The 26,248-nt window shown below is 50.6% G+C and overlaps 1 protein-coding gene across 3 annotated transcripts; it reads left to right on the top strand.

The window, feature by feature from the left end:
* The first annotated feature begins 1,929 nt into the window (after nucleotides 1–1,929).
* On the top strand, nucleotides 1,930–26,187 carry GSK3A (glycogen synthase kinase 3 alpha). Of its 3 annotated transcripts, XM_072113756.1 has the most exons (11): nucleotides 11,253–11,609; nucleotides 17,172–17,359; nucleotides 19,151–19,234; nucleotides 19,311–19,421; nucleotides 19,893–20,023; nucleotides 20,106–20,212; nucleotides 22,229–22,326; nucleotides 22,581–22,676; nucleotides 22,764–22,950; nucleotides 23,336–23,404; nucleotides 23,912–26,187. In XM_072113756.1, the coding sequence occupies exons 1-11, from the start codon at nucleotides 11,477–11,479 to the stop codon at nucleotides 23,974–23,976; spliced, it is 1,269 nt and encodes a 422-aa protein (XP_071969857.1). In that variant the 5' UTR covers nucleotides 11,253–11,476; the 3' UTR covers nucleotides 23,977–26,187. The 3 variants fall into 3 exon arrangements, with proteins under 3 accessions (XP_071969856.1, XP_071969855.1, XP_071969857.1); XM_072113755.1 differs by lacking the exon at nucleotides 11,253–11,609 and adding an exon at nucleotides 1,930–2,063 and having other exon boundaries at nucleotides 22,581–22,950; XM_072113754.1 differs by having other exon boundaries at nucleotides 11,238–11,609; nucleotides 22,581–22,950.
* Nucleotides 26,188–26,248: the final 61 nt, after the last annotated feature.

Here is a 26,248-nt window from a genome sequence, read left to right as displayed (position 1 = left end):
ATAATACTGCCCCCTATGTACAGGAATATAACTACTATAATACTGCCCCCTATGTACAGGAATATAACTACTATAATACTGCTCCCTATGTACAGGAATATAACTACTATAATACTGCCCCCATGTACAAGAATATAAACTACTATAATACTGCCCCCTATGTACAGGGATATAACTACTATAATACTGCCCCCATGTACAAGAATATAAACTACTATAATACTGCCCCCTATGTACAGGGATATAACTACTATAATACTGCCCCCTATGTACAAGAATATAACTACTATAATACTGCCTCCTATGTACAGGAATATAACTACTATAATACTACCTCCTATGTACAAGAATATAACTACTATAATACTGCCCCCTATGTACAAGAATATAACTACTATAATACTGCCCCCTGTGTACAGGAATATAACTACTATAATACTACCTCCTATGTACAAGAATATAACTACTATAATACTGCCCCCTATGTACAAGAATATAACTACTATAATACTGCCCACTATGTACAAGAATATAACTACTATAATACTGCCCCCTATGTACAAGAATATAACTACTATAATACTGCCCCCTATGTACAGGAATATAACTACTATAATACTGCCCCCTATGTACAAGAATATAACCACTATAATACTGCCCCCTATGTACAGGAATATAACTACTATAATACTGCTCCCTATGTACAGGAATATAACTACTATAATACTGCCCCCTATGTACAGGAATATAACTACTATAATACTGCCCCCTATGTACAGGAATATAACTACTATAATACTGCCCCCTATGTACAGGAATATAACTACTATAATACTGCCCCCTATGTACAGGAATATAACTACTATAATACTGCCCCCTATGTACAAGAATATAACTACTATAATACTGCCCCCTATGTACAGGGATATAACTACTATAATACTGCCCCCTATGTACAAGAATATAACTACTATAATACTGCCTCCTATGTACAGGGATATAACTACTATAATACTGCCCCCTATGTACAGGAATATAACTACTATAATACTGCCCCCTATGTACAGGAATATAACTACTATAATACTGCCCCCTATGTACAGGAATATAACTACTATAATACTGCTCCCTATGTACAGGAATATAACTACTATAATACTGCCCCCTATGTACAAGAATATAACTACTATAATACTGCCCCCTATGTACAAGAATATAACTACTATAATACTGCCCCCTATGTACAGGAATATAACTACTTTAATACTGCCCCCTATGTACAGGAATATAACTACTATAATACTGCCCCCTATGTACAGGAATATAACTACTATAATACTGCCCCCTATGTACAGGAATATAACTACTATAATACTGCTCCCTATGTACAGGAATATAACTACTATAATACTGCCCCCTATGTACAAGAATATAACTACTATAATACTGCCCCCTATGTACAAGAATATAACTACTATAATACTGCCCCCTATGTACAGGAATATAACTACTTTAATACTGCCCCCTATGTACAGGAATATAACTACTATAATACTGCCCCCTATGTACAGGAATATAACTACTATAATACTGCCCCCTATGTACAGGAATATAACTACTATAATACTGCCCCCTATGTACAGGAATATAACTACTATAATACTGCCCCCTATGGAGTATCAGCACTTCTTACAGGAGAGGATACGTTACACTGTGTTGGGATCTGTGTCTCGCTGCCGCCATCTGCAGGAAGATGTGTAATGTTGCACCTGGCAGGGTTATGGCTGCTCGGATCCGTCTCTGCAGATCTCACTATAAAGAGAAACGTCCACAAAATGTCTCCTGGAGAGAGGACCGTCACGTGATTCGATTTTAAGCTCTTTTAACGTCCCATCGCTGTGACGTCATTACGTGCGTCCAATACGCCGCCGTCGCAGCTCCAGAGATGCATGACGGGAATTGTAGTTCCCAACGACTACATAAAGCCCTGCCTAATGCATCCAGCGAGGGAACCGGGAACATCATGTACGTCCAACCGAGATACCGGGGGAAGCGGCTACACAGTAAGTGTCACCCGCCCAGACGTGCGGAGCCGGGCTGCGGCCTCCCGACAGCTCAGCTCTGTCTGATGTAGTAACATGGAGGCCACTGACTTCCGGGTGTACGTGTGCACGTGCAGCAGAGGGTGTAGCAAGATGGAGGACAGCTATTGTTATGCTACAGCGGGTTTTTCTTACTGAGAGTTTAAGAATAATTGGGGGCAGTACAGAGGGGGAGGGGCAGATACCTGTATAGTGTGTATAGAGACATGTCTGACAGGTTATCTGTAATCACCTGCAGTATTATAGTAGTTATATCCCTGTACACAGGGGGCAGTATTATAGTAGTTATATCCCTGTACACAGGGGGCAGTATTATAGTAGTTATATCCCTGTACATAGGGGGCGGTATTATAGTAGTTATATTCCTGTACATAGGGGGCAGTATTATAGTAGTTATATTCCTGTACATAGGGGGCAGTATTATAGTAGTTATATTCCTGTACATAGGGGGCAGTATTATAGTAGTTATATTCTTGTACATAGAGGGCAGTATTATAGTAGTTATATCCCTGTACACAGGGGGCAGTATTATAGTAGTTATATTCCTGTACATAGGGGGCAGTATTATAGTAGTTATATTCTTGTACATAGGGGACAGTATTATAGTAGTTATATTCTTGTACATAGGGGCAGTATTATAGTAGTTATATTCCTGTACATAGGGGGCAGTATTATAGTAGTTATATTCTTGTACATAGGGGCAGTATTATAGTAGTCATATTCCTGTACATAGGGGGCAGTATTATAGTAGTTATATTCTTGTACATAGGGGGCAGTATTATAGTAGTTATATTCCTGTACATAGGGGGCAGTATTATAGTAGTTATATTCCTGTACATAGGGGGCAGTATTATAGTAGTTATATTCCTGTACATAGGGGGCAGTATTATAGTAGTTATATTCCTGTACATAGGGGGCAGTATTATAGTAGTTATATTCTTATACATAGGGGGCAGTATTATAGTAGTTATATCCCTGTACATAAGGGGCAGTATTATAGTAGTTATATTCTTGTACATAGGGGGCAGTATTATAGTAGTTATATTCTTATACATAGGGGGCAGTATTATAGCAGTTATATTCCTGTACATAGGGGGCAGTATTATAGTAGTTATATTCCTGTACATAGGGGGCAGCATTATAGTAGTTATATCCCTGTACATAGGGGGCAGTATTATAGTAGTTATATTCTTGTACATAGGGGGCAGTATTATAGTAGTTATATTCCTGTACATAGGGGGCAGTATTATAGTAGTTATATTCTTGTACATAGGAGGCAGTATTATAGTAGTTATATTCCTGTACATAGGGGGCAGGATTATAGTAGTTATATTCTTGTACATAGGGGGCAGGATTATAGTAGTTATATTCTTGTACATAGGGGGCAGGATTATAGTAGTTATATTCTTGTACATAGGGGGCAGGATTATAGTAGTTATATTCCTGTACATAGGGGGCAGGATTATAGTAGTTATATTCCTGTACATAGGGGGCAGTATTATAGTAGTTATATTCCTGTACATAGGGGGCAGGATTATAGTAGTTATATTCTTGTACATAGGGGGCAGGATTATAGTAGTTATATTCCTGTACATAGGGGGCAGTATTATAGTAGTTATATCCCTGTACATAGGGGGCAGTATTATAGTAGTTATATCCCTGTACATAGGGGGCAGTATTATAGTAGTTATATTCTTGTACATAGGGGGCAGTATTATAGTAGTTATATTCCTGTACATAGGGGGCAGGATTATAGTAGTTATATCCCTGTACATAGGGGGCAGTATTATAGTAGTTATATCCCTGTACATAGGGGGCAGTATTATAGTAGTTATATTCCTGTACATAGGGGGCAGTATTATAGTAGTTATATTCCTGTACATAGGGGGCAGGATTATAGTAGTTATATTCTTGTACATAGGGGGCAGTATTATAGTAGTTATATTCCTGTACATAGGGGCAGTATTATAGTAGTTATATTCCTGTACATAGGGGGCAGTATTATAGTAGTTATAATCCTGTACATAGGGGGCAGTATTATAGTAGATATATTCCTGTACATAGGGGGCAGTATTATAGTAGTTATATTCTTGTACATAGGGGGGCAGTATTATAGTAGTTATATTCCTGTACATAGGGGGCAGTATTATAGTAGTTATATTCCTGTACATAGGGGGCAGTATTATAGTAGTTATATCCCTGTACATAGGGGGCAGTATTATAGTAGTTATATCCCTGTACATAGGGGGCAGTATTATAGTAGTTATATTCTTGTACATAGGGGGCAGTATTATAGTAGTTATATTCCTGTACATAGGGGCAGGATTATAGTAGTTATATTCTTGTACATAGGGGGCAGGATTATAGTAGTTATATTCTTGTACATAGGGGGCAGGATTATAGTAGTTATATTCTTGTACATAGGGGGCAGGATTATAGTAGTTATATTCCTGTACATAGGGGGCAGGATTATAGTAGTTATATTCCTGTACATAGGGGGCAGTATTATAGTAGTTATATTCCTGTACATAGGGGGCAGGATTATAGTAGTTATATTCTTGTACATAGGGGGCAGGATTATAGTAGTTATATTCCTGTACATAGGGGGCAGTATTATAGTAGTTATATCCCTGTACATAGGGGGCAGTATTATAGTAGTTATATCCCTGTACATAGGGGGCAGTATTATAGTAGTTATATTCTTGTACATAGGGGGCAGTATTATAGTAGTTATATTCCTGTACATAGGGGGCAGGATTATAGTAGTTATATCCCTGTACATAGGGGGCAGTATTATAGTAGTTATATCCCTGTACATAGGGGGCAGTATTATAGTAGTTATATTCCTGTACATAGGGGGCAGGATTATAGTAGTTATATTCCTGTACATAGGGGGCAGGATTATAGTAGTTATATTCTTGTACATAGGGGGCAGTATTATAGTAGTTATATTCCTGTACATAGGGGCAGTATTATAGTAGTTATATTCCTGTACATAGGGGGCAGTATTATAGTAGTTATAATCCTGTACATAGGGGGCAGTATTATAGTAGATATATTCCTGTACATAGGGGGCAGTATTATAGTAGTTATATTCTTGTACATAGGGGGGCAGTATTATAGTAGTTATATTCCTGTACATAGGGGGCAGTATTATAGTAGTTATATTCCTGTACATAGGGGGCAGTATTATAGTAGTTATATCCCTGTACATAGGGGGCAGTATTATAGTAGTTATATCCCTGTACATAGGGGGCAGTATTATAGTAGTTATATCCCTGTACATAGGGGGCAGTATTATAGTAGTTATATTCCTGTACATAGGGGGCAGTATTATAGTAGTTATATTCCTGTACATAGGGGGCAGTATTATAGTAGTTATATTCTTGTACATAGGGGGCAGTATTATAGTAGTTATATTCCTGTACATAGGGGGCAGTATTATAGTAGTTATATTCCTGTACATAGTGGGCAGTATTATAGTAGTTATATTCTTGTACATAGGGGGCAGTATTATAGTAGTTATATTCCTGTACATAGGGGGCAGTATTATAGTAGTTATATTCTTGTACATAGGGGCAGTATTATAGTAGTTATATTCCTGTACATAGGGGGCAGTATTATAGTAGTTATATTCCTGTACATAGGGGGCAGTATTATAGTAGTTATATTCTTGTACATAGGGGGCAGTATTATAGTAGTTATATTCCTGTACATAGGGGGCAGTATTATAGTAGTTATATTCCTGTACATAGGGGGCAGGATTATAGTAGTTATATTCCTGTACATAGGGGGCAGGATTATAGTAGTTATATTCTTTACGCAGCTCGGAAGGCATCGTAAAACATAATTATCTTGTGCTGTATTATCATGTCTGTGCTGCCCTAGAGTCGCTGGTCCTGTGCTGCGTGATGCTTCGAGTTAGTTGACAAAAATGGATTCAGTATGATGTACGGGGAAGACTTTTATACATACTCGTGTATGTTTACAGTGACTGCACCAGCAGCAGAATAGTGAGTGCAGCTCTGGAGTATAATACAGGATGTAACTCAGGATCAGTACAGGATAAGTAATGTCATGTATGTACACAGTGACTGCACCAGCAGCAGAATAGTGAGTGCAGCTCTGGGGTATAATACAGGATGTAACTCAGGATCAGTACAGGATAAGTAATGTCATGTATGTACACAGTGACTGCACCAGCAGCAGAATAGTGAATGCAGCTCTGGAGTATAATACAGGATGTAACTCAGGATCAGTACAGGATAAGTAATGTCATGTATGTGCACAGTGACTGCACCAGCAGCAGAATAGTGAGTGCAGCTCTGGGGTATAATACAGGATGTAACTCAGGATCAGTACAGGATAAGTAATGTCATGTATGTACAGTGACTGCACCAGCAGCAGAATAGTGAGTGCAGCTCTGGGGTATAATGCAGGATGTAACTCGGGATCAGTACAGGATAAGTAATGTCATGTATGTACACAGTGACTGCACCAGCAGCAGAATAGTGAGTGCAGCTCTGGAGTATAATACAGGATGTAACTCAGGATCAGCACAGGATAAGTAATGTCATGTATGTACAGTGACTGCACCAGCAGAATAGTGAGTGCAGCTCTGGGGTATAATACAGGATGTAACTCAGGATCAGTACAGGATAAGTAATGTCATGTATGTACACAGTGACTGCACCAGCAGCAGAATAGTGAGTGCAGCTCTGGGGTATAATACAGGATGTAACTCAGGATCAGTACAGGATAAGTAATGTCATGTATGTGTACAGTGACTGCACCAGCAGCAGAATAGTGAGTGCAGCTCTGGGGTATAATACAGGATGTAACTCAGGATCAGTACAGGATAAGTAATGTCATGTATGTGTACAGTGACTGCACCAGCAGCAGAATAGTGAGTGCAGCTCTGGGGTATAATACAGGATGTAACTCAGGATCAGTACAGGATAAGTAATGTCATGTATGTACAGTGACTGCACCAGCAGCAGAATAGTGAGTGCAGCTATGGGGTATAATACAGGATGTAACTCGGGATCAGTACTGTGTGCAGAGCTCCACTGTTTGTTTGTTTGTTTTTTTCTTTTTCCCCATTGAGGGGGTGGGGGGATAATCTCTCTCCCTTATAACTTTCCCCTAAATATATAAAAAAAAAAATCTCTGAACACTTTGGTGTCTTCGGGGGTCATTTGTCTTATCTGGGGTTTTTTTGCCTGTCTTTTCCGTCTGCTTCTTTGGTAATTACTAATCTCACTTTCTCCTTGTGTTAAATGGATTTATTTTTTCACGTCTGAGACTTTTGTTAAAAATGTCTCAGAAATGTCTCAGGTCTCTACTTAACATTTTCTACGTTTTCCTTAAGTATGGGTTAGTCTGGAATTTTTTTGCGCCAAAACATTTCACAAATTTTAGACAATATGAAATGATAAATGTGATTTACTGACATCACAAAATGTCTCCACAAAGGCGCCAAAAAAGTCTAACAATACAGAAAAACAGGAATTACCCCACAACAATGGAAACCGCCCAACAAGGGACAACATTTTGGAAACGTCACCACCTGCAAAATGGTGGAATAGTGAGACTTTTCACAGAACACTTGCGGCCCCCTCCCCATGTGACGCACCCTTCCGGTGGGTATGGAGGCGGCTCATGGGCTAAGCTAAGGGTGGGGGTAACATGAGTGGTGGCACCATGTAAATGGCACTGGCAAATCTCGGATTCAATCATTCGCCATACCCACCGCACCCCCACCCCCTCCCCTGTTAGGTCATTGGGTGGGTGAGGGGGGGGGGGGCATTGGATGCTACGGCATCTGTTCTATACAGTCATTCAGCCCAATCACTATAACACCGCCATATACAGTAACGCTGTAGTATCTCAGTACAGGCCGCCCCCACGTTACACACAGGACAAGGTATTTAAGTTTGTCCCTAAAGTTTGAATTTGTATCCAAGTAAAATTGGGTTTTTTGTTTGTGACAATTGGGTTTTCAAAATTTCGTGCTGTCATGGGAACGAAGATGATCAATAAAGCTTCACCTAGAAGCTGATCATTGCCGCCCGGGACTATAATAAAGCATCCGGAGACTTCACCAGGGGTCGTCTGTAAGTCGGATACGTCTGTATATGGGAGAAGGGATCCGGCTCCTCGCGATGAGATTGGCTCCTCTTCTACTTAATGCCTGACCCAAGTGATCGGCACCATCTTGGGTAGAGAAGCTTGAGATGCCACCAAATCTGCTGCTGGTGCTGTTATCCAGCCACGTGGACAAGGCTCCTTACAGACTGAGCTTTACGTGGCCTAAGTAATTTGTAAATGTGGGATTTGGAACAGAACTTTTCATTGGGTCACGCCTCTGCTCTCCTATCCCTCTGCGCCTGAGGGAACGTTGTGGTGTGTCAGTGCCAGACAGAGGAAAGGGGGCGTCCCCATCTCCACCATACTCATAGTAAGGTGGACGGAAGAGGAGGTAAGTGCTGCTCGCCCCTCTCCAGAGATACACGGTGCTGTATTACAGGGAGAGATGGGACATGTCTTATCTTTTCTCCGGGTATGGAGCACCGCACCGCTCTGCGCTCACTGCTGGCCTATGGGGGACGTATATATGGGGGCTATATGTATATAATATATATTCCCCCCCCCCCCCCCCCCCCCAACGGTCATGTAAATGTAGCCGAACAATGACATTTGAAGGATTTGCCTTAGGGGCTCCACGTTTGGGCTGCCCACCTGGCAATCGTCCTAGATTGAAGTTGTAATTCTACTTTGAAGCCTCGGATGCGCCTGGAGCAGCTTTGTAACCACGCGCCACCCACAGGGGAAGTAGCACAGACTAACACAACGATTACTTCAAACCCCCCTCCCCTATAAGCCTGACTACTCGTTGTTGTCAGGCGCGGATGGTGAGGGAAGGCCTCTTGCCCCAGCAGTTACCTTTTTACCTGTTCCTAGGTCATCAAGATTTCTCCTGGGGGGACCTTATCATCGGGCAGTGGAGAGGGGCTGGTAAATTCGGAGCAGAGCACTTCATAAAAGCTTCTAATTGGTTATCTACAGTGGCTCATGGGTCTTACGGACTCTTGAAAGTGGAGGGCTCCACAGCTATGGTATTACTTGGTCTCCTTGCTCTCAATTCTCCAGAAATGAGGCCCTTTTGAAAGCCTTTGCTCCACCATGGGACCCTTTGTCACAATCTCTCCTCCTGCCGTCTGTCAGTCCCTGAGGATGTCGGCTTTCACCAACGCAATGAAGAGACTTGAACTTCTCCCTGAGGTGTCACAGATCGGTCAGTCTTATGTTTCGGGAAGCTGAATATAAATCCTTGCTAGCTGGTGAAGGCGGCATACTATTCTCCCACAGGTCTTGAGTTGATGTACTTTGGTTTTGGCAAGTGCTCTTCCCATTTTGAAAGGAGCCACAGAGTCTCATCACACGGATAGGTGGAGACTGGATTATTTTTGATCCTCCTTATCCAACACTGGGACATTTCCATTCAGATCCCTCTAGTGATTTCTGATCCTGTGGAGGGAGCCCGCGTCTCTGTGATGGCCATGTGGATCTCCATGTAAACCAATCTGCACCTGGAGGACCTCCGCACTCCATGGTGCAGGTGACTAAATCCATGTAACTTGCCTGACTATAGGTGAGATCCGGGAAACCCCGGGGGTGTGTTCAGCTCCTGAGACCCGGCACAAGTGTTTTCTACACACATTTTTCTTGCCATTATTAAAGCAAAAAAAATGCAATCAGACCCCTGTGGGTTAAAGTACCCTGGGGGGTCCAAAAAAGTGAAAATGTTATTAAACTTTGATACCTCGCACCGGTCCGTATGCTGTAGTATGAACGTCATTGGTGTCAGAATAAGGGGAAACGTTATAAAACCCGTGATTGTCTAGACCCAAGGAGTTGTCACAAGGAGCTCACAGTGAAAGCCATAAAAATGGAGAAAATGTAACGCTACGGCAACTTCATTGCACTTTTCAGATTCAGTCCTGGCACCTTGTATATTGCTTGGCTTTGCCCCTGCTTCTGGTGGAGATGCTCTGCGGAGTCCTGGCACCTTGTATATTGCTTGGCTTTGCCCCCTGCTTCTGGTGGAGATGCTCTGCGGAGTCCTGGCACCTTGCATATTGCTTGGCTTTGCCTCCTGCTTCTGGGTGGAGATGCTCTGCGGAGTCCTCTGCCTCGTGTATTGGCCCCTGAGGGAGCGTGTGGGGAGCGCCGCCTCGTGTATTGGCGCCTGGGGGAGCGTGTGGGGAGCGCCGCCTTGTGTATTTTGTGCCTGAGGGAGCGTGTGGGGAGCGCCGCCTCGTGTATTTTGTGCCTGGGGGAGCGTGTGGGGAGCGCCGCCTTGTGTATTTTGTGCCTGGGGGAGCGTGTGGGGAGCGCCGCCTCGTGTATTGGCGCCTGAGGGAGCGTGTGGGGAGCGCCGCCTCGTGTATTGGCGCCTGAGGGAGCGTGTGGGGAGCGCCGCCTCGTGTATTGGCGCCCGAGGGCGTTCTGCCTCGTGTATTGGCGCCCGAGGGCGTTCTGCCTCGTGTATTGGCGCCCGAGGGCGTTCTGCCTCGTGTATTGGCGCCCGAGGGCGTTCTGCCTCGTGTATTGGCGCCCGAGGGCGTTCTGCCTCGTGTATTGGCGCCCGAGGGCGTTCTGCCTCGTGTATTGGCGCCCGAGGGCGTTCTGCCTCGTGTATTGGCGCCCGAGGGCGTTCTGCCTCGTGTATTGGCGCCCGAGGGCGTTCTGCCTCGTGTATTGGCGCCCGAGGGCGCGTGTAGGGAGCGCTGTGCACATTGTGAGTTTGTTGCCTTGCTGTGTCCCCTCACTCATGTCGTCTGAGCCGGGTTGTAATGACACTGTTCATTTCCCGCCACTTCCGCCCTATATAGTAATGGCCGCTCTGGCCACGCCTCTGTCAGACGTGGTGGCCACGCCCATTCTCTTCAGGACGTTTCATGGACTTGTTGTTGGGGGTTACAGTTCTTTGTCTGCCGCGCTGGCCTCTGGGTAGTGTAGTCGCTGTGTGACTGGTGACGTGTTCTCCCGGCGTGCATGGCGCCGCGCGGTGCACTCTGGGACTCGTAGTCTCGCGCTGTCACCTCTATGCTCGTCTCCTGAGTGTACGTGCACTCGGGCTCCCGGCGTGCATTGCGCCAGCGCTCCTGTTCCCCTGCCGCGAGGCACGCCGGGTGTTGTAGTCCCGGGAGGGGTTTCCTGTGATTGGCTGGAGCCAGGGACGGACTCTACTTCCCAGCGACCTCCGCGTAGCGGCCTGGAGCCCCGGGGGCTGAGTGTGTGTGGCGGCCGCGGGGAGGGAGCCGCCGAGCCCGGCCACCATTCAGCGTCTGTGCTCCTCGCTCCTCAGCATGAGCGGCGTCAACCGGACCCGGAGCGACGTCTTCGGTGACCAAGTTCCGCCTGGAGCTGCCAAGGGCCCCGGAGGAGCTACGGGGGGCGCCTCCTCTGTGCCCGCGGGCTTCAGCGCCATCAAACTGGGCAGTGAGTATCCGAGGCCCGGGGGAGGGAGGCGGCGGCCTAGTGTGGTACCGGGGGCCCCGGTGCTGAGGGGGCGGGATTATGTGGTACCGGGGGCCCCGGTGCTGAGGGGGCGGGATTATGTGGTACCGGGGGCCCCGGTGCTGAGGGGGCGGGATTATGTGGTACCGGGGCTCCGGTGCTGAGGGGGGGGGGCAGTGCTGAGGGGCGTATGGTGCGGGGGCGGGTTTGTGAGGTAACGGGGGTCCTGTTCTGGGGTGCTGAGGAGGGTGGGGGGGGGGAATTGTGGGGTAAAGGGGGTGGGGGGGGGAATTGTGGGGTAAAGGGGGTGGGGGGGGGAATTGTGCGGTGTCAGGATTGGAGGCTGTGACCACTGTCCACGGTCTTCTATATCGGGGTGACCTCTCCTCTGCCTGGACCCCCTGGTGTTGGGTAAGTTACCCACAATCCCTTGGGGGGGGGGGGGGGGATCATGTAATTGGTGATGCAGTTCTGGGGGGGCTCAGTAAGTCCCAGCCCTGGACTCGCACAGGTGTGTTGGTTTCGGTTTTTCTGGGGAACACTGAGATTTTATTATCGGTTTCTATAAACGGGTCACATCGCCCGGGGGGGGGGGGCGCGGTCCAGCACGCGGCCCCCCGGAGGTGTATAATGTAGGGGGGTCCTAGATGTGGTCGGGCAGACGTCTATCCTGGCCCAGGACCCGGGGTTAGACGGAGGGGGGAGGGGGTGCTGTGCCCCCTCCCAGGTCCCACCAATCAGGATGTCGCCTGCAGAAGATGTGACTGAACATGTTTTGTCTCTGACTGGTCCTATGTCTCACGTGTACTGGACCTTGTGGAAGGCCTGGTACCAGCAACCTCCATGCTATACCTGGCAGCAGCGGGGCCTGGAGTATTATAAGTGCCCGTACACTTCAGGACTAGGGTTACCCCCGGCAAATGGAGTCCTAAACATGTATTCAGTGCAAGGACGAGCTCAGTGGTGGATACGCAGCTCAGAGCATGCCCACTACTCTCCCATAGAATTACCTGCGCAGCTCAGAGCATGCCCACTACTCTCCCATAGAAGTACCTGCGCAGCTCTGAGCATGCCCTCTATACTCTCCCATAGAAGTACCTGCGCAGCTCAGAGCATGCCCACTACTCTCCCATAGAATTACCTGCGCAGCTCAGAGCATGCCCACTACTCTCCCATAGAAGTACCTGCGCAGCTCAGAGCATGCCCACTACTCTCCCATAGAAGTACCTGCGCAGCTCAGAGCATGCCCACTACTCTCCCATAGAAGTACCTGCGCAGCTCAGAGCATGCCCACTACTCTCCCATAGAAGTACCTGCGCAGCTCAGAGCATGCCCACTACTCTCCCATAGAAGTACCTGCGCAGCTCAGAGCATGCCCTCTATACTCTCCCATAGAAGTACCTGTGCAGCTCAGAGCATGCCCACTATACTCTCCCATAGAAGTACCTGCGCAGCTCAGAGCATGCCCTCTATACTCTCCCATAGAAGTACCTGTGCAGCTCAGAGCATGCCCTCTATACTCTTCCATAGAAGTACCTGCGCAGCTCTGAGCATGCCCACTATACTCTCCCATAGAAGTACCTGCGCAACTCAGAGCATGCCCACTACTCTCCCATAGAAGTACCTGCACAGCTCAGAGCATGCCCACTACTCTCCCATAGAAGTACCTGTGCAGCTCAGAGCATGCCCACTATACTCTCCCATAGAAGTACCTGCGCAGCTCAGAGCATGCCCTCTATACTCTCCCATAGAATTACCTGCGCAGCTCAGAGCATGCCCACTACTCTCCCATAGAAGTACCTGCACAGCTCAGAGCATGCCCTCTATACTCTCCCATAGAAGTACCTGCGCAGTTCTGAGCATGCCCTCTATACTCTCCCATAGAAGTACCTGCACAGCTCAGAGCATGCCCACTACTCTCCCATAGAAGTGCCTGCGCAGCTCAGAGCATGCCCACTACTCTCCCATAGAAGTACCTGCACAGCTCAGAGCATGCCCTCTATACTCTCCCATAGAAGTACCTGCGCAGCTCAGAGCATGCCCTCTATACTCTTCCATAGAATTACCTGCGCAGCTCAGAGCATGCCCTCTATACTCTCCCATAGAAGTACCTGCACAGCTCAGAGCATGCCCACTACTCTCCCATAGAAGTACCTGTGCAGCTCAGAGCATGCCCTCTATACTCTCCCATAGAAGTACCTGTGCAGCTCAGAGCATGCCCTCTATACTCTCCCATAGAAGTACCTGCGCAGCTCAGAGCATGCCCTCTATACTCTCCCATAGAAGTACCTGCGCAGCTCTGAGCATGCCCTCTATACTCTCCCATAGAAGTACCTGCGCAGCTCAGAGCATGCCCACTATACTCTCCCATAGAAGTACCTGTGCAGCTCAGAGCATGCCCACTACTCTCCCATAGAAGTACCTGCGCAGCTCAGAGCATGCCCACTATACTCTCCCATAGAAGTACCTGCGCAGCTCAGAGCATGCCCTCTATACTCTTCCATAGAATTACCTGCGCAGCTCAGAGCATGCCCTCTATACTCTTCCATAGAAGTACCTGCGCAACTCAGAGCATGCTCACTATACTCTCCCATAGAAGTACCTGCGCAGCTCAGAGCATGCCCTCTATACTCTCCCATAGAAGTACCTGCGCAGCTCAGAGCATGCCCTCTATACTCTCCCATAGAAGTGCCTGCGCAGCTCAGAGCATGCCCTCTATACTCTCCCATAGAAGTACCTGCGCAGCTCAGAGCATGCCCTCTATACTCTCCCATAGAAGTACATGTGCCGCTCAGAGCATGCCCTCTATACTCTCCCATAGAAGTACCTGCACAGCTCAGAGCATGCCCACTACTCCCCCACAGAGGGGGGGGGGGGCGGTCCAGCACGCGGCCCCCCGGAGGTGTATAACGTAGGGGGGTCCTAGATGTGGTCGGGCAGACGTCTATCCTGGCCCAGGACCCGGGGTTAGACGGAGGGGGGAGGGGGTGCTGTGCCCCCTCCCAGGTCCCACCAATCAGGATGTCGCCTGCAGAAGATGTGACTGAACATGTTTTGTCTCTGACTGGTCCTATGTCTCACGTGTACTGGACCTTGTGGAAGGCCTGGTACCAGCAACCTCCATGCTATACCTGTCAGCAGCGGGGCCTGGAGTATTATAAGTGCCCGTACACTTCAGGACTAGGGTTACCCCCGGCAAATGGAGTCCTAAACATGTATTCAGTGCAAGGACGAGCTCAGTGGTGGATACGCAGCTCAGAGCATGCCCACTACTCTCCCATAGAAGTACCTGCGCAGCTCAGAGCATGCCCACTACTCTCCCATAGAATTACCTGCGCAGCTCAGAGCATGCCCACTACTCTCCCATAGAATTACCTGCGCAGCTCAGAGCATGCCCACTACTCTCCCATAGAAGTACCTGCGCAGCTCAGAGCATGCCCACTACTCTCCCATAGAAGTACCTGCGCAGCTCAGAGCATGCCCACTACTCTCCCATAGAAGTACCTGCGCAGCTCAGAGCATGCCCTCTATACTCTCCCATAGAAGTACCTGTGCAGCTCAGAGCATGCCCACTATACTCTCCCATAGAAGTACCTGTGCAGCTCAGAGCATGCCCTCTATACTCTCCCATAGAAGTACCTGTGCAGCTCAGAGCATGCCCTCTATACTCTTCCATAGAAGTACCTGCGCAGCTCTGAGCATGCCCACTATACTCTCCCATAGAAGTACCTGCGCAACTCAGAGCATGCCCACTACTCTCCCATAGAAGTACCTGCACAGCTCAGAGCATGCCCTCTATACTCTCCCATAGAAGTACCTGCGCAGCTCAAAGCATGCCCACTATACTCTCCCATAGAAGTACCTGCGCAGCTCAGAGCATGCCCTCTATACTCTCCCATAGAAGTACCTGCGCAGCTCAAAGCATGCCCACTACTCTCCCATAGAATTACCTGCGCAGCTCAGAGCATGCCCACTACTCCCCCACAGAAGTACCTGCGCAGCTCAGAGCATGCCCACTACTCCCCCACAGAAGTACCTGCGCAGCTCAGAGCATGCCCACTACTCTCCCATAGAAGTACCTGCGCTGCTCAGAGCATGCCCACTACTCTCCCATAGAAGTACATGTGCCGCTCAGAGCATGCCCACTACTCTCCCATAGAAGTACCTGCACAGCTCAGAGCATGCCCTCTATACTCTCCCATAGAGGTACCTGCGCAGTTCTGAGCATGCCCACTATACTCTCCCATAGAAGTACCTGTGCAGCTCAGAGCATGCCCACTACTCTCCCACAGAAGTACCTGTGCAGCTCAGAGCATGCCCTCTATACTCTCCCATAGAAGTACCTGCGCAGCTCAGAGCATGCCATCTATACTCTCCCATAGAGGTACCTGCGCAGTTCTGAGCATGCCCACTATACTCTCCCATAGAAGTACCTGCACAGCTCAGAGCATGCCCTCTATACTCTCCCATAGAAGTACCTGTGCAGCTCAGAGCATGCCCACTATACTCTCCCATAGAATTACCTGTGCAGCTCAGAGCATGCCATCTATACTCTCCCATAGAGGTACCTGCGCAGCTCAGAGCATGCCCACTATACTCTCCCATAGAAGTACCTGCACAGCTCAGAGCATGCCCTCTATACTCTCCCATAGAAGTACCTGTGCAGCTCAGAGCATGCCCACTACTCTCCCATAGAAGTACCTGCACAGCTCAGAGCATGCCCACTACTCTCCCATAGAAGTACCTGCACAGCTCAGAGCATGCCCTCTATACTCTCCCATAGAGGTACCTGCGCAGCTCTGAGCATGCCCTCTATACTCTCCCATAGAATTACCTGCGCAACTCAGAGCATGCCCACTATACTCTCCCATAGAAGTACCTGTGCAGCTCAGAGCATGCCCACTACTCTCCCATAGAAGTACCTGCACAGCTCTGAGCATGCCCACTATACTCTCCCATAGAAGTACCTGCACAGCTCAGAGCATGCCCACTACTCTCCCATAGAAGTACCTGCACAGCTCAGAGCATGCCCACTACTCTCCCATAGAAGTACCTGTGCAGCTCAGAGCATGCCCACTACTCTCCCATAGAAGTACCTGCACAGCTCAGAGCATGCCCACTACTCTCCCATAGAAGTACCTGCACAGCTCAGAGCATGCCCACTACTCTCCCATAGAAGTACCTGTGCAGCTCAGAGCATGCCCACTACTCTCCCATAGAAGTACCTGCGCAGCTCAGAGCATGCCCACTACTCTCCCATAGAAGTACCTGCGCAGCTCAGAGCATGCCCACTACTCTCCCATAGAAGTACCACAGGTGATGTCACCAGTTCCCTCTTTGCTAGTGATTTGATGTGGGGACATGTGATAAAGTAGAATTGGAGAACATTTACAATCGGTATCGGGGTTTTAAATCTGTTCCCCTCATTGGATCCCGTCCGGTTCCCCAGGGAATGGGTTGTGTCTTCATTCTGTAATGTTGGGAGTTGTGCTCCGGATCACATGACGCTGAGGCCACTTTATAATACGTCTCATTCTCTTCCAGGGGACAATGGGAAAGTGACGACGGTGGTGGCCACCCCAGGCCAGGGGCCGGACCGCCCGCAGGAAGTGTCCTACACCGACATCAAAGTCATCGGTAACGGCTCCTTCGGAGTGGTGTACCAGGCGCGGCTCGTGGACTGCGGAGAAATGGTGGCCATTAAGAAGGTCCTGCAGGACAAGAGGTTCAAGGTGCTGACCCGACACATCATCCATGGGGGGGCTTGTGCGGCAGGACCCCCGGGCTGAGCCTCTGAGCATCGAGCTGTCATTATTAGTGTAACATGAGCTGCTGTGATCTTGGATCCTATCTCTCGGGTCTTGGGCCAAGTACATGTAACCGGACCGGTTCTGTAGGTAGAGGGGGGGGGAGAAAACAATGCCCCTTATTCAGGTGTGATGAAGTAACATCAATGGGACGCCCCCTCCCCTGTGTAACACTATAGGAGCTCCCGCTATGTACCTGATGATTGGGCTCCCCAGTGGTCATGCTGCTTCTTTCCAGTTTTCCTTGGCCGGTGCTCTGGGTGAGCCCCTCAGGGCACAGCGCTCCAGCATGGCAGTCTATTGGCAGGGAGCTGATATCAGGTTACAGATCTACCCCCTCACACAAGAGCCGAGCTCCAGCAGACACATGGGCTCAGGAGGACGTGTCACCCCAGTGAGACCCCTCAGTGCTGGCGCTGTGGTATCCGGGGGGAGCTGAGCTATGTATGGGTCACACTCCAGTGCTCTGCTACTTCAGCCTGGGGCTGTTAGTTCCCAAGTACTACGGGGGACCTAGATCCCCCCCCCCGCACTATATGGGCTCCTCCTACCCCCAATACTATGGGGGACCTAGATCCCCCCCCCACACTATATGGACTCCTCCCCCCAGTACTATGGGGGACCTAGATACCCCCTCCCCCACACTATATGGGCTCCTCCTACCCCCAATACTATGGGGGACCTAGATCCCCCCCCCACACTATATGGACTCCTCCCCCCAGTACTATGGGGGACCTAGATCCTGCACTATATAGGCTCCTCCTACCCCTCAGTACTATGGGGGACCTAGATCCCCCCCCCCCCCCCCCCACACTATATGGACTCCTCCCCCCAGTACTACGGGGGAACTAGATCCCCCCCCCCCCCCACACACACTATATGGACTCCTCCCCCCAGTACTATGGGGGACCTAGGTCCTGCACTATATAGGCTCCTCCTACCCCTCAGTACTATGGGGGACCTAGATCCTGCACTATATGGGCTCCTCCTACCCCTCAGTACTATGGGGGACCTAGGTCCTGCACTATATAGGCTCCTCCTACCCCTCAGTACTATGGGGGACCTACATTCTGCACTATATGGGCTCCTCCTACCCCTCAGTACTATGGGGGACCTACATTCTGCACTATATGGGCTCCTCCTACCCCTCAGTACTATGGGGGACCTACATTCTGCACTATATGGGCTCCTCCTACCCCTCAGTACTATGGGGGACCTACATTCTGCACTATATGGGCTCCTCCTACCCCTCAGTACTATGGGGGACCTAGATCCTGCACTATATGGGCTCCTCCTACCCCTCAGTACTATGGGGGACCTAGATCCTGCACTATATAGGCTCCTCCTACCCCTCAGTACTATGGGGGACCTACATTCTGCACTATATGGGCTCCTCCTACCCCTCAGTACTATGGGGGACCTACATTCTGCACTGTATGGGCTCCTCCTACCCCTCAGTACTATGGGGGACCTAGATCCTGCACTATATAGGCTCCTCCTACCCCTCAGTACTGTGGGGGACCTAGATCCTGCACTATATAGGCTCCTACCCCTCAGTACTATGGGGCACCTAGATCCTGCACTATATAGGCTCCTCAGTACTGTGGGGGACCTAGATCCCAGACGAGGAGGTGGATGGTGCGATGCTCTGCAGGCTCTTATTTTCTTCTGGTAATTTTATGGTTTTGTGTATAATTTTATTTTTTTTCCCTTCAGAATCGGGAGCTGCAGATCATGCGGCGACTGGATCACTGCAACATTGTGCGGCTCCGATACTTCTTCTACTCCAGCGGAGAGAAGGTCAGGACCCCCTTACCTACCTGTGTCCCCCCCACCACCAGGGGCCTCACTGATTTCTAATCCTCTGTCTCTACAGAAAGATGAAGTTTATTTGAACCTCGTCCTGGATTTTGTCCCGGAGACAGTGTATCGCGTTGCACGGCATTTTGCAAAGGCCAAATCCACGCTCCCGTCCATCTATGTGAAGGTAAGGGGCAAGGGTGCCGGTGGGGGCTGGTGCGGGGTGGTAGCAGGTGGAGGGGCTGGTAGGTGGGGGGCGGTAGCCGGTGGAGGGGGCTGGCGGGTGGGGGGGCGGTAGCTGGTGGAGGGGCCTGGCAGGGGTGCTGGTGGGTGCGGTAGCAGGTGGAGGGGCCTGGCGGGTGGGGGGGCGGTAGCAGGTGGAGGGGCCTGGCGGGTGGGGGGGCGGTAGCCGGTGGGGGGGCGGTAGCCGGTGGAGGGGCCTGGCGGGTGGGGGGCGGTAGCTGGTGGAGGGGCCTGGCAGGGGTGCTGGTGGGTGCGGTAGCAGGTGGAGGGGCCTGGCGGGTGGGGGCGGTAGCAGGTGGAGGGGCCTGGCAGGGGTGCTGGTGGGTGCGGTAGCAGGTGGAGGGGCCTGGCAGGGGTGCTGGTGGGTGCGGGCGGTCTCTGACCCCCGTTATGAGCCATCTCCTCCTCCCTTCAGGTCTACATGTATCAGCTGTTCCGCAGTTTGGCTTATATCCATTCTCAAGGCGTCTGTCACCGGGACATAAAGCCTCAGAACCTGCTGGTGGATCCCGATACTGCGGTGCTGAAGCTTTGTGACTTTGGCAGGTGAGTACCGGGTGCAGGGTTAGGGGGGGGGGGGAGGCTGTGACTGTGTATATACTGCAGACTCAACCATTACCTCTTACAGTGCAAAACAGCTGGTACGAGGCGAACCGAATGTGTCCTACATCTGCTCCCGATATTACAGGGCACCGGAGCTCATATTTGGAGCCACTGATTATACTGCAAACATCGGTAAGAGGATGTGGTGTCATGTCATTCTTATGTAGTGGGGAGGTAGCTGTACCTGTGAGTACATAGTGGTGGCTGTATCCCTGGGTGGGGAGGTCGCTGTACCTGCGAGTACATAGTGGCGGCTGTATCCCTGGGTGGGGAGGTAGCTTTACCTGTTAGTACATGGTGGCGGCTGTATCCCTGGGTGGGGAGGTAGCTGTACCTGTGAGTACATAGTGGCGGCTGTATCCCTGGGTGGGGTGGTAGCTGTACCTGTGAGTACATAGTGGCAGCTGTATCCCTGGGTGGGGTGGTCGCTGTACCTGTGAGTACATAGTGGCGGCTGTATCCCTGGGTGGGGTGGTAGCTGTACCTGTGAGTACATAGTGGCGGCTGTATCCCTGGGTGGGGAGGTAGCTGTACCCCTGGGTGGGCAGGTAGCTGTACCTGTGAGTACATAGTGGCGGCTGTATCCCTGGGTGGGGAGGTAGCTGTACCTGTGAGTGCATAGTGGCGGCTGTATCCCTGGGTGGGGAGGTAGCTGTACCTGTGAGTACATAGTGGCGGCTGTATCCCTGGGTGGGGAGGTAGCTGTACCTGTGAGTACATAGTGGCGGCTGTATCCCTGGGTGGGGAGGTAGCTGTACCTGTGAGTACATAGTGGCGGCTGTATCCCTGGGTGGGGTGGTCGCTGTACCTGTGAGTACATAGTGGCGGCTGTATCCCTGGGTGGGGAGGTAGCTGTACCTGTGAGTGCATAGTGGCGGCTGTATCCCTGGGTGGGGAGGTAGCTGTACCTGTGAGTGCATAGTGGCGGCTCTATCCCTGGGTGGGGAGGTAGCTGTACCTGTGAGCACATAGTGGCGGCTCTATCCCTGGGTGGGGAGGTAGCTGTACCTGTTAGTACATAGTGGCGGCTGTATCCCTGGGTGGAGAGGTGGCTCTACCTGTGAGTACATAGTGGTAGCTGTACCTGTGAGTGCATAGTGGCGGCTGTATCCCTGGGTGGGGAGGTAGCTGTACCTGTGAGTACATAGTGGTAGCTGTACCTGTGAGTACATAGTGGCGGCTGTATCCCTGGGTGGGGTGGTAGCTGTACCTGTGAGTACATAGTGGCGGCTGTATCCCTGGGTGGGGAGGTAGCTGTACCTGTGAGTACATAGTGGTAGCTGTACCTGTGAGTACATAGTGGCGGCTGTATCCCTGGGTGGGGTGGTCGCTGTACCTGTGAGTACATAGTGGCGGCTGTATCCCTGGATGGGGAGGTAGCTCTACCTGTGAGTACATAGTGGCGGCTGTATCCCTGGATGGGGAGGTAGCTGTACCTGTGAGTACATAGTGGCGGCTGTATCCCTGGGTGGGGAGGTAGCTGTACCTGTGAGTACATAGTGGCGGCTGTATCCCTGGGTGGGAAGGTAGCTGTACCTGTGAGTACATAGTGGCGGCTGTATCCCTGGGTGGGGTGGTAGCTGTACCTGTGAGTACATAGTGGCGGCTGTATCCCTGGGTGGGGTGGTCGCTGTACCTGTGAGTACATAGTGGCGGCTGTATCCCTGGATGGGGAGGTAGCTCTACCTGTGAGTGCATAGTGGCGGCTGTATCCCTGGGTGGGGAGGTAGCTGTACCTGTGAGTACATAGTGGCGGCTGTATCCCTGGGTGGGAAGGTAGCTGTACCTGTGAGTACATAGTGGCGGCTGTATCCCTGGATGGGGAGGTAGCTGTACCTGTGAGTACATAGTGGCGGCTGTATCCCTGGATGGGGAGGTAGCTGTACCTGTGAGTACATAGTGGCGGCTGTATCCCTGGGTGGGGTGGTCGCTGTATTTCTGTTGTGGTGGGTGCCCTGCACAGTGACTTGCCATAAGCTGCCTGCACTCATTATTGTCCTCATTGATTGTATAGTACCTGGTTCTCAGCTACAGCGCCACTATATACTGTGGCCTGTATTGCAGTTCTGTGGCATGGTGCAGTATCAGTCACAGGCCACGTGTTGGGGGTAGCGCTGTTCTTATCCTAACATTCTCCCCTTGTTGCAGACATCTGGTCGGCCGGCTGTGTCCTGGCGGAGCTGCTCCTCGGGCAGCCCATCTTCCCGGGGGACAGTGGAGTTGACCAGTTGGTGGAGATCATAAAGGTAAGTCCTGCCGGGGAGCCTTATCTTGTGGTCGGAGGGTTGCCACGGTTCTGGTGTCATTGTAAAGGCCAAATGTCATTCAGAACTGACGATTGAAGAGGAAACGGATCTTTAATATCTCTAGAACAGACCCACAAGCCTGGTGCCGTGTAGGAGGAGCATAGGGCGGTCCATCGGCCATCATGGTGCAGCTACAGGAGACTTGTGGATGTATTTGCCCCTTAAGGTCCTCTGAATGTCTTTTCCTTGTGCAGGTGCTGGGAACCCCCACACGGGAACAAATCCGCGAGATGAACCCAAATTACACAGAATTCAAATTCCCTCAAATCAAAGCACATCCCTGGACGAAGGTAAGTGCCCCCCCCCCCCCCCCCCCACATCACTGTCACCACAGGTGGTACTCGCTGCTGTTCTCACTGCTGCCCCCTCCTGGACAGGTGTTCAAGCCCCGCACCTCCCCAGAAGCCATCACCTTGTGCAGCCGGCTGCTGGAGTACACCCCGGACACCCGCCTCTCGCCCCTACAAGCCTGTGCACACTCCTTCTTCGATGAGCTACGCGACCCCAACACACGTCTCCCGAGCGGCAGGGAATTGCCCCCCATCTTCAACTTCAGCTCTGTAGGTGAGAGGCCGGTGCTGTGCAGTGACTGCCGACCGGGTGTCTGGGCTGGGGGGTGGTGGAGGGAGCCATTGCTGTGGGGGTTGGGTGTGAGGGGTGTGTCTGGGGAGGGGGTTGGGTCTCTGTATTTCTGGGCGGTCTCTGTGGTTGGATTTGAGGGGGGTCTCTGCTTTGCTTGTGGGTTGGTGATGGAGCTTGTGGGGTCTGTATCTCTTGTGCAGTGTCTGGGAGGGCAGGGTTCAGCATTGCAGGACAGTGAGACCCCCACATTCCCAGCACAGCAGTGTCGCGGGGGAGGAGGGGTTTCGGCATTGCTTGTGGGGGTCTGTCTGCAGTGTCGGGGGCTCACTCATGGATGTGTATTGTGACTTGTGCTTCTCGTCTGCAGAGCTCTCCATTGAGCCTTCGCTGAACACCGTCCTCATACCTCCTCACCTGCAGCAGAGTCATTTGCACGGTACGTGTCTGGTGGTGGCGCTATAGTCCCCGGGCCCCGCAGGAGGGTCCTGTACAGGACTGGGATAACATGGCTGCTTTGTACTATAACTGGTGCCACCACGGTCTGTGGGTTGTGTCTGGTACTGATCAGACGTGACCTGAGGGGGGGGGGGGGGTTGTGTTTCTAATCCTGCACAACCCCTTTAGCCGCTCTGTGGCCTCCAGTGCAGCCGTAGTGTCAGACATCACATGTGCAGCGTGTAAGGTTACCTTGATGAAAGGGTTAAATGTCTGGCTGCTGTTGGGGGCTTGTGTGTGAGCTGCAGCATTCCCTCGGGGGCGGGGCAATGCCTGACGCTCATGCTCCGCCCCTGCGGACCTGTTACAGCAGCTTTAGACACGATTTATGTAAGTGGAGCTCAGGGAAGGTCCTGCTGTCTGGAGTGTAAGCTCTTCAGTCTGGTGTAGGTCTTGTGCCGCCTGCAGGGGGAGCTGTATGTTGTAATTGGATCTTGTGTTCCTACAGGTGACGCGAGACCCGGATCTGACAGACTGAAAACCAGCGATGTAGCAGAGCTGAGCACCTCCTGAGGAGCGCCCCCTGTCCCCGGCCCCTCCTGTTAGCACTCCCCTTCCCGGCCGCCATCTTGCCCACGTGTGGGGGACGTCGTGGCTCCTGGGGATGACGTTTCTTCTCTCTGACTTTGGATGATTGTGGCAGTCGTCCCCCCGATATCTCACACTGATGGCGGATCACCCCGAGGCCTCAGACTTCCGTCATGTTGTGAAGTGTTGGGTTTTTTGTTTTTTCTTATTTTGTTGAACTGGGCAAAGGTGCAAAAACTCCACCGTCCCCCTCCCCCTCCATCCCCTCCCCCTCCATGTCACCGAATGATCGTCCTCCCTGCAAACTAACTTCCTGACCCCCGGGACCCTCCATGAAGGTCGTGGATTGCGTTGGGCTCCCCAATGTGCTGATGTTAGGGGAGCCGGTGCCTCCATGTACCGCGGGGGAGGGGGTGCAGTCTGAGCCTCCTCATACTTGACTCCTCGTGCTGCTCTTACAGGGGAGGGGGCGATCTCTATAGTCTCACAGGGAGTGTGCGGGGGGCTATGGCCATTGCTGTGACTAGTCCTTGTTGTAGGACCATGCTCATAAGTGGAGATCATAACCCCCATCTTCCTGTACTGTACCCCCATATGTGGTAGCGGCTACAGGCTTTTACATAGGTTTTATCCTGGGCCCCGGGGGTCTCTGTTCCGTCGTCTGATTTGGGGATTTTTAAGGTTAATTGTATATTTTGCTTTGTTTCCCCCAAAATTGAATAGTTTAAAAGATGGAAAAGAAACCTCCTTGGCTCTGTCTGGTTATGGGGGGACAGATGTGAGGGAGGACCCCCACATTGATTTTTGGCAGGAGATGAGGATTGCAGAGGAGTGAAAGGCAAAAAATGGCTCCTTCCAAAAATAGCTTCCCCCTTCCTACAAGTTTAGTGATGCCGCCCCTTTAATAGAGGGTTTCTGTTCCTCTGTAACATCCAGTCCTGACTGCTCATGTGTGACTCGGGGTCAGGGCCTCACGATCATGTCACCTGATGTAAATGAATGACCACACGCAACTCCTGCAGAAGTCACCGGGGTCTTAAAGGGGAAGGTCACCTCTGATGCTCCAGAGAGCACACACCTGCCACCATGTGCACTAAGCCTCACCTTTAAGAGCGGCTGCAGCCAGCGCTGGGTATTGGCCTTGGTGATCTGTGTAACCGTAATGTGTATGTTAGTAGCAGCAGGACTGTGTCAGTGGAGTTATAGTCCAGGATTGTACTGGGGTGGTGTCCTGACACTGCTGTGCTCTGTGCTGCCAGTATGTACTGTCCCTGGAGAGATGTGTAATCAGACCTCACACTGCTGTGCTCTGTGCTGCCAGCATGTACTGTCCCTGGAGAGATGTGTACTCATATCTTATTATGTTAGTAGCAGCAGGACTGTAATATATGGATTTATATTCCAGTAATGTTGCAGGGGGTGTTTCCTCACACTGCTGTGCTCTGGGGTCTGTGCATTGTCCTACTCTACAGCCCCCTCCCCCACTGCTCTGAGTAACTGCTGTGCAAATCAACCCAATGTCGGCTCCAGCTTGTATACAGAGGGCAGTGTCTGTGGATGCAGAGATATGAGAGCACAGCAGTGTGAGTCCAGTCCTGCGGGGGAGGATTGCACGTCTCTCCTGGGTCAGCACCGGCCGATGGTTCCCCCTTTCTCTGTTTGGTTGCATTAGATTGTGAGTGGTAAGTGCCCCGGGTCCTGTAGGATGTGGTGAGTCTTTGCACTCCACACGTGGCCCCGCCCTATTACTGTATAGTTCAAGGGTCGGGGGTCACCTGCCTCCATTGCCCTGTCCCCCCACCCCCTTTTCTGATCCTCGGGGCCTCTCCTCTTGTAAATATTTCGGCGTTGCGCTCGCTCCGGGATTCGCCGATTTTTCTCTGTAAATATGTTCATTTGTTTTATTTTTCTTAATGAAGATGTTGAGTCCTTGATTTATTTTTCTCATTTTTTTTTTTTTTCTCTGCCCATTTTTAGCCTCTGCCCCTCCCCCCCTGCCCTTAGAAGCCCCACCCCCTTTCTCTGACCCCTCCCTCTTTTTAAATTCCTGTTTTAGAATCGAGACGTGAAATACTGTATTGTTGTAGAAGAAAAACCTAAAGCCAGGATGTAGTTGGTGGAGCCGGGCCCCTGGGGGCCGCAGCTCCTGGATATGTACAGCAATCTTCAATAAATTATTGGCATGAAGACGTTTCACTCGGTTTCTCTGCCGCTGATTTTTCTTGTGTCTTCCATTTGATTAGGAAACTCTTATCTG

This window comes from Engystomops pustulosus, chromosome 6, assembly GCF_040894005.1.
Source record: "Engystomops pustulosus chromosome 6, aEngPut4.maternal, whole genome shotgun sequence".
Lineage (NCBI taxonomy): Eukaryota > Metazoa > Chordata > Amphibia > Anura > Leptodactylidae > Engystomops > Engystomops pustulosus.
This window is presented reverse-complemented; position numbering and strand designations above follow the sequence as displayed.

Excerpts from the sequence above, each read along its gene's own strand:
- GSK3A (XM_072113754.1), top strand. The coding sequence starts at position 11,477 with ATGAGCGGCGTCAACCGGACCCGGAGCGACGTCTTCGGTGACCAAGTT. Across the intron at positions 19,422-19,892 it reads TCCCGTCCATCTATGTGAAG|GTCTACATGTATCAGCTGTT; the intron begins GTAAGGGGCAAG and ends TCCTCCCTTCAG. Across the intron at positions 22,951-23,335 it reads CTTCAACTTCAGCTCTGTAG|AGCTCTCCATTGAGCCTTCG; the intron begins GTGAGAGGCCGG and ends TCTCGTCTGCAG.